This window comes from Oncorhynchus mykiss, chromosome 16 (genome assembly GCF_057628025.1).
Source record: "Oncorhynchus mykiss isolate SJ-2025 chromosome 16, ASM5762802v1, whole genome shotgun sequence".
Taxonomy (NCBI): domain Eukaryota; kingdom Metazoa; phylum Chordata; class Actinopteri; order Salmoniformes; family Salmonidae; genus Oncorhynchus; species Oncorhynchus mykiss.
The window spans coordinates 46,802,130-46,820,826 of NC_143037.1; the positions used below are offsets into that span (position 1 = coordinate 46,802,130).

The window sequence follows — 18,697 nt, forward strand, 5'->3', positions numbered from 1 at the left end:
GCTTCATCATGCATTGGTCAGATAGTTTCCAAAAACTGTTTTAGCTTCTTACTGTAGATAGACTGGACAGGTTTTTCCAAAGTTCCATTGAAGCTGTGCGTTTCTTGGCTGTTCAACCGTGGAGCTTCCAGTGACAAGGTAAGAACTGGAGCAGCTAGGGTAGCTCTCCCCTAGGGTGGCCAGGCCTATTGGGCTCTTTAGCTGGACAGAGCTTTGGTGGATGGACATAGTGCCTCAGCTTGCTTCTTCTTAGCTTCTCAGTGTTATATCCTGATGTGATATGATGCCTCTTTCTGCACTTAGACTTCAATTCTCCGGTTCATTCTCTCTGCTCTGCTGTCTTTATCAAGGTTTGGTGACACATTATTTTAAAATAGAAAATGAACTTTAACGCAACCTTCCTCAGTTCATCTTCTAGCAACCTAATGAGAAGAGAGATGGTTTCAACATTTGACCCATGTTGAGAGTTGTAGCATTGGCTGTGCTTTGTCTATCTCCAACATCGGCAATACATACACACCTTTTAGCCTTCTTTTGCATCTGGGATACTCAAAAGTCAGTGAATTTTCAAGGGGTGTAGCAAAGCTGTATGTGTCCCAATGTGATTGTGAGTAGTGTTTAAAAAATAAACCCCCCCCATAATTGCAGGGGACCTGGGGAATGCCTAGTGCATGGACAATGGAAATCCACAATGAATAAATTGTTGCTGTTGGCTAATAATGTGACAGCTCTGTTGTGTAGCGTGTATACATCATGCGTAGTATTTGACTAGCAGTGTATTTTCATGTGTCTGGGCCAAGAGTGTGCTGCGAGGACAAGCCTCATCACGTATCTCTTCACACGGCTCGCTCAATTTCCTGCCCCCATTGCTCCTTCCCTGTGTGTGTCCTCTTTGACTGGAAATGTTTGTTTTAAAGTGTAAATGTTGGCTGTTCTCCTTTTCAGATGTGCTGCTGGGTACACAGGCAACCCCCAGCTTGGACAAACGTGTATTGTTGGCAACAATGATCTCAATGGTAGGTATAGATTATTCAATTAAATATAACTCTATCCCCTCAGGGGCGGTGTTAACCGTGCTAACAGATTGCGGCTGTGTACATTATAGTATTTGGTGGAATGAAGGCACACTGAGTGCAACGCTCAGCTATGTCATGTTTACAGGTAACTGCTACAACTGTGATCAGAGAGGAAGTGAAGGATGCGATGGAAATGGTGTGTGTCGCTGCAAGGTAAGCAAACCAAGGCTTCTCTATGTTTTTCATTAAAACCGCCAGCCGCATTGACATCCTTCTGTATCCTTATCCACTTGTTATCTCTCTAGGTTTGTCCCATATAAATATAATCCCTTGAATGGCATTCCCATTCAAGTCTATGTTCTATGTATGTGTAGGTTCACCTCTCACACTATATCATTGCGTCTCAGATGAACGTTGAGGGCCCTGATTGCTCCAACTGTAAGCAGGGAACCTTCCACCTCAGCACAGACAACAAAGATGGCTGCCTGTCCTGCTTCTGCATGGGAGTCACTCAGCAGTGCTCCAGCTCCTCCCACGACAGAGACCAGGTACCCAGGCGACAAGAACTAGGAAACGACTTCCTGAAAACAATATATTAGTAAATATACGAAAAGAGCACTTTGAGAGTAGCCTGGCGCTGGTCTCATATCTGTTTGAGTTTGATGTGACAATGACCAATCAAGGAATATAGGCAAGTCAACACACATACACATACTAACAGCTGAACTGAATAAACGGTTTTCCTGTCTCTCTGAGTGTGATTGGATGATCATCCCTTCATGTGTGTCCTGCAGGTGTCATCCGTCTTTGCCCCAGGCAACTTCCAGGGCTTTGCTTTGGTCAACCGGCAGCGCACCGTCCGTATCTCCACCGGATTCACCGTGGAGGTGTCCACTGACGGCACCCAGCTCTCCTACAGCAACTTTGACTACCTAGGCCAGGGGCCCCTCTATTGGCGGCTGCTCGGGGCTTTCCAAGGGGATAAGGTGAGTCCCAGATGAGGATCTGTCCACCGTGGCCATCAGAGACGATACAAACGCTGTCCCGGCGTCTACTCCCACTCTCTCGCTATATGGTGCGAAGTGGCTTCTTCTCATTCGGGAATCCTCTAGCATTCCTGCTCCTAACAGCGCTTAAATGCTCTCTCAATTTCTGCCTGAATGTCTGTGCTGGTCCTTGTTGTGAAAGGGTTTGCTAAATGAGTTATCGTAGAAAACGCTATGTTTGAGGGCCAATCTCATAGTGGGAAATTGTCGTTTGGTTGTATGCTCCATGAATTTACCATGTATTACAGGCGGTAGAACCTCATCAGAAAGCATTGGCCATAGCAGTCTCTGAGATAGAAGTCAGTACTGTACTGTTTGTTGATGCATCTACTTTTAGAAAGCATCACATGGATGCATTTCATTATTTGTCTTGAGAAGATGTTGGTTCTTTATGCATCATTCAAGTGTAATTGAGTTATTTTTACTCTTGGTTTGCCTGTCCACTGTATAGAAGGAAGCTTTCTTTGCTCGTATGAGACGAGCGCACCAGGTAAACCAGAGCTTGTCGTGTGGTGATGATTGTGGATTGACCAGTATCAAATCAAATTGTATTAGTCGCATGCGCCGAATACAACAGGTACAACCTTACAGTGAAAGGCTTACTTACCAGCCCCTCACCAATGACAGTTTACACATAAAAATAAAAATAACACTTTTTGTGAAGAATTGATGACTAAAATGTTTGCCTGTAATTCAAACAAAGGATTGGTGTGATTTGTCATTTGATCGTACTGATTTGATTTGATTTGTGTTGAGATAAATGCGTCATACATTACCCTTATTTTCTTGTGTGTAGGAGGTTTGTGTGTTTGAGATGCATGGGTTTCCTGCTTTTCCAATCGTCTCAAATTGCTCCTAGTTTCAGCTCCATTGTAGCAGCAATCGACATACAGTAATGGCCCTATTTACACACACTTCTGTAATATTAGGAATATTTCAGGTTCACATGCCATCGCGGGTTACACTCTACGCGTATTGGTTACTTATAGACGTCACTCTGTTTAATGGACCATTCACGCGGTGGATGACTCTGATGTAGTGCACTGAAGCGACTGAGTCGGGAGGAGTTTTGCAGACGTCCGACATTGATAGCCGTGAACAGCAGTTAAGTTCTTCAAGTCCCCCATTAGTTCTAAAGTCTTCCGCTGGCTCCCACGTGGGGAATTAGAAAGTGATCACGGGAGCCTTGTTTATTCACAACACTAGAGAGACTCCGCCTGGACAGAGGAGCAACGGAGGAAGGATGCGTCCGTTTGGGACATGATGAAGTCTTCGAAGGGTAATGGCACCTCCAGGTCCAAAAGAGCTAGCCAGGTATTCCTACTGTAGCCTAGCCACCCACTGCTATGTCCATACAACACATCTAATGACAACAGTACAACCCAGCCACCCCCTCCCCCCTCCCCCTGATATTGATTGCCTTTTGGAATGTCAATTGCCATGACATCCTTGAAAGATAATCCCACCACTCGTAAGACAGTATGTGACTGGATATTTACTGTAGCATGGTAGACATCAGCATGAAAGCAACTGCAGCACGTTGACAATACATTTACCTGATGCATGTCCTGAATGGGATTGTGAGGCGCTCTGGAATTTGAAGAGAAGAGAGCCATGTTGTGTCTAATAGCCGACGTGTTTGGATGTTTTGCGTCAAGACTTCCCTGTTTTAGGATTGTAGAAACTAGAAAGTTCAATGGCCCCAGTGAGTGAAGTTGTGTACATACCACAGGGTTGTAGACCTGGTTAAGAGCATGACACAGCATGTCCCCCTACCAACACCCCCAGACCCCAGTGCTTGGTGTGTCTCTTACCTTGCATGGTGGGCGGTCTCCTTTGGGGAAACCCTCATGAGCCCCCCCCCCACCACCCTCCCCATCCTCTCCCCCAGGAACAAGTGAAGAAGCTGGATGATGAGATCTGGGAAATCCTCTCCAACTTTCCAGCCGGCTCTCCTCCCTTCCCTCCCTCCTCTTCCTCTGAGAGGAAGGTCCCCAGCGCCTCGTTTCGGGCCGGGTCTCGTACCCCCCTGAGGCCCCCCTCTCCCCCTTCCTCCCTCTCTGGTATCTCCTCCCTGGTACGGCCTACTAGTCCTCAGCCAGCCTCCCCAGGTCACTCTCCTCGACGGAAGGTACATCTAAAATAACCCCTATGAGAAACACTCAAGCCTTTAACTTTTTAGCTCATCCATAGTTGTTATTGTGGTCGTTACTGACTGGTTTACTCTCTTTTTGGGCCTGGTCCTGTTGACAGACTCAACAGCGGGGGACCAAGAACATAGTGGGTCCTCCTAGTGCTCCCAGTAGCCCCTGGCCTGCAGGGGCCTCCAGCCAGGTAGACATGATGATAGGCTGGCTGACTGACGGGCGGACGGACAGACCGACTGATTGGCTAGCTGACTGATTGGCTGGCTAAATGATGAACAGACGGACAGAGAGACAACCAGACTGTCTGACTGCATATCCCTGCTCTTGACAAACACAAGCAGAGGAAACTGCCTCCCTCCATGTGATAACATACAGTGTACTGTAGCCAGGAAGGTTAATCAACAACCGATCAGGTTGATCATAAAGTCACCCATTCACGAATCATGAGAGTGAATATTTCACAGGGTTATCCTGTACAGTTTTCCTTAGTATTGTCAAAGTGTTCGCCGCCTGGGTCTTTTTCAAAAGAACAAGAAAGAGAAGATAGGGCTGAAAAGGGAAGTATGTGCATAAATTCCATGACTAAGCAGGGTGGCATTTTCCTCTTTAAAGCACAGTACACAATTACTGTTAAAGTCGTACTCTGTAGTTCTTCACTTAAAGAGTAGCACTGGATCTGTAATCTATAATTATACTGAATAAGGGTCTAAACATGTCAGACAGTCACCTTTACAAGCTGTGATTTTCACATTATACACACTGGAAGCTGTTGTTTTAGTTGCCAGTTAACGCATGGTGTGAGTGTCACTTTGTCACCAAGTAGTAGTTAACTAGTAGGGGACCAAAATGTAAACCCTTTCTCTGCTCTCCTCTCTACTGTGCTTGCGATGCCTCTCTCTCTCTCTCTCTCTCCTTGCGTATCTTTTGAGCTCTGTCTCTGGCTTGCTCTCTCATGCTCTCCTTCCTCTGCCCCAGTACGCTTTGTTCTACAAAGGTTTCAGCTTGCACCCGGATGACACGCTCTACTGGCAGCTCCCAGAGCAGTTCATAGGGGATAAGGTAACAGTACGAGCCAGGTCCAGCCTTCCTGCACCCTGACTGGGTGTTTACCCTTCGGTTAACCGTTTGGCCACAGAACCACCCCACCATTCCTCCACCTGAACTATCAGAGCTGTGGAAGGGAAATGAGGGGCAGGGCGGCACCGCCCTGTGTAGTGTACAGCACTTATTGATTCATGATCCCTGTTTAACTAAGACACTTCTCCAAGTGGTGGGAGGTCAAGCATGACTCAGTTTTTATTGGAGAAGATGAACATCTTAGAGAAATGTAATACATCATGTGCTCTATGATCGCTTTTTGCTCTTACAGAAAGACACATTTCTAATAGAAGAGGCCTAAATGTATTTATCTCCACCTCTACAATAGGTGAACTCGTATGGTGGGAAGCTGAAGTATACCATCTCCTATGTAGCCGGCCAGAGAGGAACAGCCATCGAAGACGCTGATGTTCAGATTATTGTAAGTATGCACCAAAGTTAACATTGCGTTCAATCTCATTTACTGTTGTTGCATCCATTCCATAGCACACTCAGGACCCCACAAGTTATGAACGTCATTCTCTTCCATGTACTACTGTCGCATCAATTAGTTTTACACTCACCTGCCATGGGTTGCCCTTGTCATTGTTGCCCACAGGGAAATGACATCACCCTGGTGGCTCACCAGCTGTGGCAGAGGGGAAAGGGGACAAGAGAGTCCCGCCAGTTTGAGCTCGTCTTCAGAGAGGTCAGTGTTCTACAGTAGCTGCGATCTTTATAGTCCCCAAATGGTGATTTGATTGCAACCTTTACCATCCGTTCCTCATTGACACAGGTCACACTAGCATCCTGGTGATACAATAGGAGTAACTCCCATCTCCCTGCCCTGTAGGAGAACTGGCGTCGCCCCGACGGCATGCCTGCCACTAGGGAGCACCTGATGATGGTGCTGGCTGACCTGGATGACATCCTGGTGCGGGCCTCCTACTACACAGAGATGAGGTCCTCCAGCATCTCCGAGGTCAGCATGGAGGTGGCCGTGCCCAACTACAGCGGCCTGGCTCAGGCTCTGGAGGTTGAGCAGTGCCGCTGCCCGCCCGCCTACCAGGGACTCTCCTGTCAGGTAAGAGGAGCTCTCTCTCTCTCTCTCTGCCACAAGTGGCAATGTTGACTAATTAACCTCAAACGTAAATGTATGTATGTTTGAACAGTCTGCAGACTTTAAATGTTTTGCCTCCTGGAGAAAGCATGCTCGAAGGAGGACCAGGCTCCGTGTCCAGGAAACCCACCCTGAGAGTGTCAAGCCCACGCTGTGATGTGTGATGACAGTTGTAACTCTCTCTCTACCAGGACTGTGCCCCTGGCTACACTCGTACCGGAGGAGGCCTGTACCTGGGCCACTGTGAGCTGTGTGAGTGCAACGGGCACTCTGACTCCTGCCACCCCGAGAATGGCATCTGCACGGTATGCAGCCCAGAGAATCTCTTTAGGGCAGTTGTTTTGATGAATTTCTCATTTCGTTTATTCAACCTTCATTTTATCCAGGTTAACCTCGTTCATTTAAAACCAGGAATGCTAATGTAGGATCAGTTCAGCTTCTGAGATCACAATGAATCCTAGCTCACCACCCACATGGCCTCAGGTCCAAAATAGCAGTAGATTTGAAACAAGTTCATTGAACAACAAGCGAGTGGTTGTCGTCTTCCCGCATCTCCAGAGCTGTCTGCACAACACCCAGGGAGAGCTGTGTGAGCAGTGTGCCCCAGGTTTCTATGGGGATCCCACCGCTGGAACCCCAGAGGACTGCCAGCCCTGTGCCTGCCCTCACACCGACCCTGACAACCAGTGAGTGAGCCGCTAACAGGATTAGGACACAGAACACAGTCTCAGTCCGGATGGGGGATAAAAAGGGGTCGTTGCTTTGCTTCTGTAACAACGATAAACAGTATCAAAATGGTCCTCCATTGGAACAAGATGTAGTTCTCAGTCATTCATATCTGTCTTTGAAACTTTGCCCTACATCCCAACTTGGAACAGATCCCACTGGGTTAGTTATTACTGGAGTATACTGTACTTGCTTATCTGTGTGTGTTTGCCAGGTTCTCCCCCACCTGTGAGAGCCTTGGTAACGGTGGTTATCAGTGTACTGCTTGCCAGCCTGGATACACTGGCCAGTACTGTGAGCGGTAAGCTGACACAACTCTCTCTTTACCTCTCTATTCTAGCCCGGTCCCAGATCTGTTTGTTCTGTCTTGTCGGTGTCCTGTGGTCATTGTCATGCCAATGGCTATACAACACAAACTGAGCTAGTACCAGGCTGCTATATTCAGACTGGCTTTTCAGTGTCCTTTGACGTTGTGTTGACTCTATATGAATGTCTTTCTCTCTGTCCCCTACAGCTGTGCAACTGGATACGTTGGAAATCCACAAGACAGGATTAAGTGTCGTCCATTCAATAGTAAGGGAACCCAAAACGTCCAGTAGACTTGGATACATGTTGTATTGAGTGAACCAACTGAAAAGGAACTCAAAATCAATCTACTTTTTCTTCCTGCCAGACTGTAACCACCAAGAGTGTCTCTGCGATTGATCCTTGTGCCCTAACCTTTGACCCTTAACCTCTGACCCAGCAGCGGCAGCCTCCCTGGTGGTGAAAGTGTACCCTGAGAGGGTTTTGGTGGCCCAGGGCAGCCCAGTGACCCTGCGGTGCCAGGTGACCGGCCCTCCACCCCACTACTACTACTGGTCCAGGGAGGATGGACGCCCCGTGACCAACAGCGCCATCAGACAAAGACAAGGTATAGTATACTGGACAGACCAGTTCTGGGTAATAGGGAGTATGACTTGGCCTAGCATAAGAGCCATACATACATTACTGTTGTATATAGCGGCACAGTATACACTCCTCACTAAAGACCAGTATTGGTGAATATAGATACAATCGTCCCTGCGCCTCTGTTAGAAGGTGTAGTAATGACCAGTAGGAGACAGATGTACAGAACACATTTTTTTTGCACACACTTAAGATGCACACACACCAATGTAGCAAGATGGGACTAGTAGAAGTGGTTGTATGGTCATAAATGCACTACACAGTAGGGACTGTCCAGAGAGGGAAGTGTCCATGGGGTGAAGCCCAGCGGTCAGTCTTCTGTGGGTTGCTACAGCCAGGTGGTTGGTCACCTTGCTATTCACTCCTGGAGTTGCAGAGAAAGACTGAGGTACAGATGGTAGTGGGGGTCTGTTACCCCACCAGATAGGGCCTGTGATTGACTGACCCTGTCAGGTGACTGAGTTCCCTGGCAACTTGGTGTGAAATAGGGGCAGAGTGACCTAAGAACAATAGAAAGCCCATCCACCGAGTACCTCTACTCTTCTCCTTTCAAGTGACATTCCAGTCTCCTTTTCACCTCATTTAACACCTGATTTACTTAACAAAAGGCACATCTCAATAGGTGGTCCAGGCGAGTCATGACTTGGCACATGTGTGTGTGTGTGTGTGGGGGGGGGGGGGCTGTCCTCTTTTGTTCTCTATTGCTCCTCAATTTTTTCTCAAGCAAGAGAGGAGGTGATGACATCACAGGTTCCCAACAGAACAACATCTTGAAGTGTTCAGTTTTGTAAAAAAACATATTTTTGTAGCCTGTAGTGTGTGTACTTTACTGTATTTATACTTTGGATAGCGCTTTTCAACAGTAAAAGATCCAAAAATCGCTGGATGCCACTCATGGGAAACTGTAAGGGTTTTCTACGCTATTGAAGTACTAGTCCATTCCCTTTGGTAATTTAATCTCATTCCGTGTTCCTACCTATTCTCTCAGGAGAGGAGCTGCATATCCCCAGTGTTCAGCCCAGTGACACAGGCATGTATGTCTGTACCTGCAGAGACCAACGCAACACCAACAGGAGCCGCGCTGAGATTGTCGTCACAAGTACGCATTTCTAATTGTCCGTTAAAATAGTGCATTTGGAATACTTTTGTGATTTTTTCCCCCCCCACTGATCTTACCGATAGTTGTTGAATAGTTAAAAATGACTTGAACAAAATATGTTCGAAGCTGAGGCAGTAAAAACTTTTAAGAAATTGTAACTTGGGACATTTGAGTGTTTACTGAATGGTTTCTGTGCATGTCTTTCTCCAGCTGTCTCGTACAAACCCATTCAGGTGACCATCGAGGAGCCCAAAGCACGGAGTGTCACAGTTGGCGCAACAGTCAGCTTCATCTGCACAGCCAAGAGCCAGGTAAGACTAGCGACCGACATGGAGACATTAATGCAATCAATTCAGCTTATTTTAATATGTCTTTGATGGTTGGCATTGTGCTTAAATCATTTTCCACCACCTGGATTTTGTCCTATGTATCAATAGCACCTGCTAAATTCAGGGCATCAATGTTGTTACGTAAAGTAGCAAAACGTTTGTAGGTCTTGATGGCTAACATTATATAAATTTAAAACACGCAGTGTTAGAAGGGACTATCAACACATACTGTGCAGCTCATGTTATAGACAGAAACATGCTACATGGCAGACCAATCCAAACTCATCTTCCGGCATGTCCAGCCCATGCATTATCTCAGCCAATCATAGCTAGCAGGAAGGTCTTTTTCTGTGGCTTAACCAACTAGGGTCGTAATTTAACAATTTTATTAATATTTACAGATGGAATACATGTTTGTTATTAAGGCACATGAAAGTTCATGTTCCAGGAGGCAATTCTTCCAAAAAGACGTTTTTCCTCTCCTGTGAAGTAGTGATGTGCGAAATACCACCCAAATACCACCTAGCATCCTGAAACAGGTTATAATTGACAACACCTTTGTTTACCATATACCTTATTATTAAACTATTTTTTATTTTATTTCACCTTTATTTAACCAGGTAGGCCAGTTGAGAACAAGTTCTCATTTAAACTGCGACCTGGCCAAGATAAAGCATAGCAGTGCGACAAAAACAACACAGAGTTACACATAAACAAACGTACAGTCAATAACACAACAGAAAAATCTATGTACAGTGTGTGCAAATGTAGAAGAGTGGGGAGGTAAGGCAATAAATAGGCCATAGAGGCTAAATAATTACAATTTTGCATTAACACTGGATGTGCAGATGATGTGCAAGTAGAGATACTGGGGTGCAAAGGAGCAAGAGAAATATATCTGCTGGAGCGTGTGCTACGGGTGGGTGTTGCTATGGTGACCAGTGAGCTGAGATAAGGCAGGGCTTTACCTAGCAAAGACTTATAGATGACCTAGAGCCAGTGGGTTTGGCGACGAATATGTAGTGAGGGCCAGCCAACGAGAGCATACAGGTCGCAGTGGTGGGTAGTATATGGGGCTTTGGTGACAAAACGGATGGCATTGGGATAGACTGCATCTAGTTTGCTGAGTAGAGTGTTGGAGGCTATTTTGTAAATGACATCGCCAAAGTCAAGGATCATAAGGATAGTCAGTTTTACAATGGTATGTTTGGCAGCATGAGTGAAGGAGGCTTTGCTGCGAAATAGGATGCCGATTCTAGATTTAATTTAGGATTGAAGATGCTTAATGTGAGTCTGGAAGGAGAGTTTACAGTCTAACCAGACACCTAGGTATTTGTAGTTGTCCACATATTCTAAGTCAGAACCGTCCAGAGTGGTGATGCTAGTCGGGCGGGCGGGTGGAGGCAGCAATTGGTTGAAGAGCATGCATTTAGTTTTACTAGCATTTAAAAGCAGTTGGAGGCCACGGAATGAGTGTTGTATGGCATTGAAGCTCGTTTGGAGGTTTGTTTACACAGTGTCCAAAGAAGGGCCAGATGTATGCAGAATGGTGTCGTCTGCGTAGAGGTGGATCAGAGAATCACCAGCAGCAAGAGCGACATCATTGATATATACATAGAAGAGAGTCGGCCTGAGAATTGAACCCTGTGGAACCTCTATATAGACTGCCAGAGGTCCAGACAACAGGCCCTCCGATTTAACACATTGAACTCTATCAGAGAAGTAGTTGGTGAACCAGGCGAGGCAGTCATTTGAGAAGCCAAGGCTATTGAGTCTGCCGATAAGAATGTGGTGATTGACAGAGTCGAAAGCCTTGGCCAGGTCGATGCTGACGGCTGCACAGTGCTGTCTTTTATCACTGGTGGTTATGATATCTTTTAGGACCTTGAGCGTGGCTGAGGTACACCCATGACCAGCTCGGAAACCAGATTGCAAAGTGGAGAAGGTACGGTGGGATTCGAAATGGTCGGTGATCTGTTTGTTAACTTGGCTTTCAAAGATTTTAGAAAGGCTGGGCAGGATGGATATAAGTCTATAACAGTTTGGGTCTAGAGTGTCTCCCCCTTTGAAGAGGGTTGTGACCGCGGCAGCTTTCTAATCTTTGGGGATCTCAGACGAAACGAAAGAAAAGTTGAACAGGCTAGTAATAGGGGTTGGGCAAGTTGCTTCAAGGGGGGCTGATCTGTTGGCCAGGGTAGGGGTAGCCAGGTGGAAAGCATGGCCTGCTGTAGAAAAATGCTTATTGAAATGATCAATTATCGTAGACTGGCACTTTTTGCCAGTCCTGTCTGGTCCAGCGACAGTGGGTTTGTGCCCATAGGCAAAGTTGTTGCTGGTGATGTCTGGTGAGGACATCTCGAGGTGCATATTCATTAATTGTTTATGGTTAATTGAACAAGCATGGGAAACAGTGTTTAAACCCTTTAGAATGAAGATCTGTGAAGTTATTTGGGTTTTTACAAATTATCTTTGAAAGACGGGGTCCTGAAAAAGGGACGTTTATTTATTTGCTGAGTTTATATCCACAGTAAAACAAGTCCTATATCCACATAACCTGAAAGGCCGCTCAGCAAGGAAGAAGCCACTGCTCCAAAACTGTCATAAAAAAGGTCTTCCAATAGGTCTTCTAAATGGACAATGACCCCAAACATACTTCCAAAGTTGTGGCAAAATGGTTTAAGGACAACAAAGCCAAGGCATTGGAGTGGTCATCACAACGCCTTGACCTCAATCCTATAGAACATGTGTGGGCAGAACTGAAAAAGCATGTGTGAGCAGGGAGGCCTACAAGCCTGACTCAGTTACACCAGCTCAAAATTCACCCAATTTATTGTGGGAAGCTTGTGGAAGGCTACCCGAAACGTTTGACCCAAGTTAAACAATTTAAAGGCAATGCTACCAAATACTAATTGAGTGTATGTAAACTTCCCAAGAAAGCTAAGGCAACTGAGCTAAATGACAACCGCCCTGTAGCACTCACTTCCATCATCATGAAGTGCTTTGAGAGACTAATCAAGGACACCCTAGACCCACTCCAATTTGCTTACCACCCCAATAGGTCCACAGACGACGCAATTGCCATCACACTGCACACTGCACACTGCCCTATCCCATCTGGACAAGAGGAATACCTATGTAAGAATGCTGTTCATCGATTACAGCTCAGCATTTAACACCATAGTACCCTCCAAACTCGCCATTAAGCTCGAGACCCTGGGTCCCGACCCCGCCCTGTGCAACTGGGTCCTGGACTTCCTGACGGGCCGCCCCCAGGTGATGAGGGTAGGTAACAACATCTCCACCCCGCTGATTCTCAACACTGGGTCCCCACAAGGGTTCGTTCTGAGCCCTCTCCTGTACTCCCTGTTCACCCACGACTGCGTGGCCATGCACGCCTCCAACTCAATCATCAAGTTTGCAGACGACACAACAGTGGTAGGCTTGATTACCAACAACGACGAGACGGCCTACAGGGAGGAGGTGAGGGCCCTCGGAGTGTGGTGTCAGGAAAATAACCTCACACTCAATGTCAACAAAACAAAGGAGATGATCGTGGACTTCAGGAAACAGCAGAGGGAGCACCCCCCTATCTACATTGATGGGACAGTAGTGGAGAGGGTGGAAAGTTTTAAGTTCCTCCGCGTACACATCACGGACAAACTGAAATGGTCCACCCACACAGACAGCGTGGTGAAGAAGGCGTAGCAGCGCCTCTTCAACCTCAGGAGGCTGAAGAAATTTGGCTTGTCACCAAAAACACTCACAAACTTTTACAGATGCACAATCGAGAGCATCCTGTCAGGCTGTATCACCACCTGGTATGGCAACTGCTCCTCCCATAATTGTAAGGCTCTTCAGATGGTAGTGAGGTCTGCATAACACATCACCGGGTGCAAACTACCTGCCCTCCAGGGCACCTACACCACCCGATGTCACAGGAAGGCCAAAAAGATCATCAAGGACAACAACCACCCGAGCCACTGTCTGTTCACCCCGCTATCATCCAGAAGGCGAGGTCAGTACAGGTGCATCAAAGCGGGGACCAAGAGACTGAAAAACAGCTTCTATCTCAAGGCCATCAGACTGTTAAACAGCCATCACTAACATTGAGTGGCTGCTGCTAATATACGGACTCAACTCCAGCCACTTTAATAATAGAAACATTGATGTAATTAATTTATCACTAGCCACTTTATATAATGCTTACATACCCTACATTACTCATCTCATATGTATATACTGTACTCTATACCATCTACTGCATCTTGCCTCTGCCGTTCGGATCATATATTTTTATGTACATATTCATTCCTGTACACTTGTATAAGGTAGTTGTATAAGGTAGCTGTTGTGAAATTGTTAGGTTAGATTACTTGTTAGATATTCTAGAAGCACAAGCATTTCCTTACACTCGCATGAATTATCTGCTAACCATGTGTATGTGACAAATACATTTGATTTGATTTGATGAAAGAAATAAAAGATGAAATAAATCATTCTCTCTACTATTTTTCTGACATTTCACATTCTTAAAATAAAGTGGTGATCCTAACTGACCAAAGACAGGGAATTCTTACTAGGATTAAATGTCAGGAATTGTAAAAAAAATAAAAATAAAACGGAGTTTAAATGTATTTGACAACGGTGTTTGTACACTTCCGACTTCAACTGTATATACGAAGAAAACAATATATACACAGGACAGGATGGGACAAGCCAAAACACACGTCCGACTGCTACGCCATCTTGGTCAGACACATTAAGCACAATTGTCTCCCTCTTACTGGCCACCCTGTTGCATTTCTTTCTCTCTTATTTGTGTTTACTTCACATCTTGTACCCATCTGTCCCCTCCCAGTCTCCAGCCTACACCCTGGTGTGGACTCGGCGGGGTAACGGCAAGCTGCCCAACAGAGCCATGGACTTCAACGGCATCCTGACCATCCAGAACGTCCAGCCTGAGGACGCTGGCATCTACGTGTGTACAGGCTCCAACATGTTTGCCATGGACGAGGGTACAGCCGTCCTCTACGTGCCAGGTTCGTGATCCCAGGCAGGCTCCATCATGCTGTTAGCCATCAGCCTCTATACCACCACCCTACAAGCTCTATTTCTTTGAGTTCCTCCCCTTAGCCCTCCTTGAATGGTGCATGACCCGCCTTCCTTTTGCTTTGCCTCCGTCTCCCTTATATCATGCACTGTGTTGAATGTCTTTGTCTGTCTGCAGCTTCTGGCAAACAACATAACCCCTGTCACTCCCGCTCCCTGCCCCCCACTTCCTAAACTCCGATAACCTCTCACTTTAAACCCTTCCAATCTCTCTCTATGCTACCTGTCTCTGTCTTTCTAATAATGCCCCGACCTTCGTACTGTGTGTACAATCTTTACTAGTATTAGGTTCTAAAAACTCACGGACAATTAGTAAAGCTTAAACTAAGTTGAATCAATCAAAGGGTCAGACAGCTGGAACAGAGAAAAAACATGTTCCCACCAGCACAAGTATATATACCCCAATTTGGGTTAAGTCTCCTCATTCCCTATAAACATTACATTTGTATTGTTAGTCATAAAGTTAAGTGATGTGGGTAATAAACTGTTCCTTCTCCCTGAATTTGACCTGACCTGACCTCACAGCTCTCCACCCTTATCAGTGACCTCGACCACATACGTTCCTCCTACAGATAACTATTAACTTCTGGTGTAGAAACCAGACTGTGGCCATTTCTCCTTTCCCTAGGGTACCTGATGATTAACAATATTTCAAGTTTTAGAAGTCAGAACCCATGACTGGTCCATGAGCAATATACCGCTTGTGGATATACTAATGATTTAATAATCAAAAGATCCATCAGTTTAAGATACAATATGTGTGTGGTTTGTCTAAGACATCATAGCACACAGTAGACCTCAATGCTACCAAAGTCCAAAGATATTGCCCACTCAAGAGGTTCAAGTAGTTTTAGTTACTATGAACTGTGGTCTTACCACCCCCAATGGATATACCAAAGAAGGTTGTCTTGCCCAGTGGCATATATTTGATTCATTTTCAAGTTGCTTCTTGGTTTAATACTCAGTGAGGACTTATCAATCCTTTGGTCTCTGTTGCCATCGGTGACAGTCCTTTGGTCTCTGTTGCCATCGGTGACATCTTCTCTCTGATCTTTAGCTGTTGCTGTCTTCACTGTGGGTTCGGTGGTGGTGGTGATGTTTTGGTAACTTTTTAGCCACTTGTACTCTAGTTTGTGCCACTTCAATTTTCTTACTAGCAGGGTGTTGGTTATTCGGTGTCTTTCCTGAGCTCTGCAACCCTGGCTGGGAAGGTGGTGGTTTCTCCTTGAGCTGTAGTGGTTGAGGAGGTATATGGATGACAAGATGGGTGCTTAGTGACTCTGACTGGGACTGACATTCAAAGAGGACTTCAGTCAATCACCCCGGGGACATACAGTACTGTATAGAAGCCCCATCACGATCCCAATCTCCATCCTCCCTCGAGTGTGACGTGATGATCATACATGGAAAGAACAAACACAAACTGTATAAAAATCTGATCCTTTGTTACTTTCCTGATTGTTTTGATGAATGTTAATGTTGAAAATGGTGCTATCAACCTTGCAGCAGGTAAAGAACCTGTGGTTGAACTTTAGGTTCGTAGTATATCTATCTATCTATCGCTGCTTTCACTATCTGTTCTATGGATCTGATTATTAAGAGGGTCCAAGGCATTGCATTGTCAATAGTAAGTAAGGCTTCTTGTTTTGCATCATACTATCCAGTATGTGTAAATCTGGCGCCAAGAAAATGTGTTCAAGATTTGACTTTTGAAAGGTTATTGAGGCTAGTTTGATTTCAATGCTGTAACAAGTCAACTTACTTGCTTGCGTATGTCACACTTTGTTGCGTTTAATTTGTGTTGAGTTTTAACATTTTATTCAACATTTATAAATCAGGGGCACAGTAAAAAAAAAAATATATATAATTGATTTTTTATATCAATATGTTATCCAAGCATAGCATTTTTTTACTATTACAATCAAATTTGAGAAATGTTAGAGAAATGTTACATAAACAGCAAGATACATAGATAGGGACAGATGATTGGTTAGTACTTGATTTTACGCTGTATTCATGCGTTTACTTGCATGATAAAAACACAGTTTACATTTCTTTTGACAACAGATAAAAAGTTTGTACAAATGTTTTGTCAGTGCATTCATTTTTTTATGTTTCAAATGTGTCTTGTCAAAAACATAAATGAATAAAATATATATATTTACACAGTATCTTACTATGAGACAAATAGATTGATTCGGTGGCTGAAATATGCCAATTCAAATCTCGCTGGTGTGCCGATAGACAGAATCTGCCAGGATAACCAAAGGTGCCGTTTCAAACATATTTTGCTGTACAGTATACTATGTACTGATTTAAATTGATTTGTAATACCTAACGGATACTGACGCAATATACAAATACCACAATGTGTTAAAAAAAATAATAATCTTAACTGTGAAAATGTTTGTGAAAAATATCAAGTTGATTTAAAGTAATGATCATAGACTTGAAGATATGACACTGAGTCATGCAGAGTGAGACTTCAATGGATCAGAAGATATTACCACCCTCAGTGTACAAGGCTCCAGATATGACTTCTTGACTACTAACATGCATGTTTCGTAAATGTGTCTCTCTACTATCTGTATTCTTGTTGTCTTGTGTTCTGCCATACCTTATTGTTGTGTTCTTGTCCCATGTGTTTGTGAAGTATACCTGTAACTAGTTGATTTTGAATCTCTCTGAGTAGACATTATTCACTGTTACACCAGCAAATGACCATAGTTCATAGCAGCAATGTTTTATATAGCATAGGGGAAGACACATTTCGGTTGAATGCATTCAGTTGTGCAACTGATAGGTAGCCCCCTTCCCCCATTCCTGTATGTAATATGAATGCAACAACACAATCTCCAAGGTGATATGGTTTATATCCTACCCAACATTCACAGAACCTCAGAAATCTCTCAGAAAGCATACAATTACTCACCTAAATTCATTGAAAGGTAAGTGTGTGTGTTGATTGTGAATACATACAACTACAGCTATCTCTGATCATCATGAAAAAGCTACCTTGGTCTGTATGTGTCGTACTGGCTGAATCAGATTAGTTTTTGCATGTGTCTAAATGGACAATCCTCGAAAATGCAAATTTTTCTTTGAAGAAAGGGGCTAGTGTCCTCAATACGTAGTTGTTGTTCCTCATTCAGTTCTCAATCTGAATTGGAGAACCTGTTTGAATACTTAAAATGCATGATGGGGATTTGGTGCCTATTGCATTCAAGTTCTGGTATGTTCCTTGCCTATCATTCTACTGTTGTATTGTTTTGTCTTGTGCTTTTTGGAAAATCACTGGCACAAGAAATACCAGGCTGTACTTGGATGGACCACAGTATTCTGGGGAATAATTGGGCCACAGGCTCAGTGGGAGGAGCATTGGATGATGATCCCAATGCCAGTGTTCCACCGTTGACCTGGAGACTCACCTGTCAGTTTGCCTGTCCCTTCCTCCTCCCTCCCCCCATTTCCAGAGGCCTCACAGACTCAGATGTTTTACACGACCTATGAAATGTTGGAAGGACATGGAAAGCGTAAGTGGGCATGGCATGGCCACACCTCTCCACCTCCACCCCACCTCACCCCTGGAGGGCTTCTCACTCTCTCGGTCACGCATGCATTCATCTACCGCCGTCGTCAGCATGAAAATGGTGGTCTGGTAATGCCCATGTACAATCAACCACAGGGATTACATACAGTTTGCACTTCACATAAGGTTATACGGTTACATGGATATACGGTTAACTGGACTATCATAGGGAGGCATGCATCTTCAAAGGTCTTAATTGAAATGCCGAAATGCAAGTCGAAGCTGGCTCTGTATTTCGCCTCCTCAAACGTATAGCCTTTGAACAGACAATATTCCTGATAACAAAAATCTTTACATATATATCATTATTTTTGATAACATATGTTGGTATTACTCTTGACATCATATACTTTAGTTATTACAGTACATAGTAGGTTGTACATTAGCATTACTAGGCCATGTCTGGCTCCTATGGTATGGGTTCATAGGTGCAGGTGCATGGTCATTTATGTTGGAAGCTCCTCTCAAAGGTTGAGTCCACAAAAGGTTGA

The 18,697-nt window shown here is 44.8% G+C and overlaps 1 protein-coding gene across 48 annotated transcripts in view; it reads left to right on the top strand.

The window, feature by feature from the left end:
* LOC110491067 (basement membrane-specific heparan sulfate proteoglycan core protein) overlaps positions 1–18,697 on the top strand; it is a 158,529-nt gene that overhangs the window by 93,430 nt on the left and 46,402 nt on the right. For 26 of the 48 annotated variants that reach the window (XM_036946987.2, XM_036946991.2, XM_036946995.2 and 23 more), the window contains 20 exons: positions 946–1,016; positions 1,162–1,229; positions 1,424–1,564; positions 1,811–2,002; positions 2,514–2,552; positions 3,954–4,193; positions 4,316–4,396; positions 5,185–5,268; positions 5,636–5,728; positions 5,906–5,995; positions 6,140–6,370; positions 6,598–6,711; positions 6,965–7,092; positions 7,347–7,433; positions 7,647–7,705; positions 7,878–8,045; positions 9,069–9,179; positions 9,390–9,490; positions 14,367–14,547; positions 18,091–18,150. In XM_036946987.2, the coding sequence (XP_036802882.2) occupies positions 946–1,016; positions 1,162–1,229; positions 1,424–1,564; positions 1,811–2,002; positions 2,514–2,552; positions 3,954–4,193; positions 4,316–4,396; positions 5,185–5,268; positions 5,636–5,728; positions 5,906–5,995; positions 6,140–6,370; positions 6,598–6,711; positions 6,965–7,092; positions 7,347–7,433; positions 7,647–7,705; positions 7,878–8,045; positions 9,069–9,179; positions 9,390–9,490; positions 14,367–14,547; positions 18,091–18,150 (2,339 nt within the window). The remainder of the gene's footprint in view (positions 1–945; positions 1,017–1,161; positions 1,230–1,423; positions 1,565–1,810; positions 2,003–2,513; positions 2,553–3,953; positions 4,194–4,315; positions 4,397–5,184; positions 5,269–5,635; positions 5,729–5,905; positions 5,996–6,139; positions 6,371–6,597; positions 6,712–6,964; positions 7,093–7,346; positions 7,434–7,646; positions 7,706–7,877; positions 8,046–9,068; positions 9,180–9,389; positions 9,491–14,366; positions 14,548–18,090; positions 18,151–18,697) is intronic. The other 22 variants (XM_036947000.2, XM_090202952.1, XM_090202953.1 and 19 more) reach the window with 5 other exon arrangements.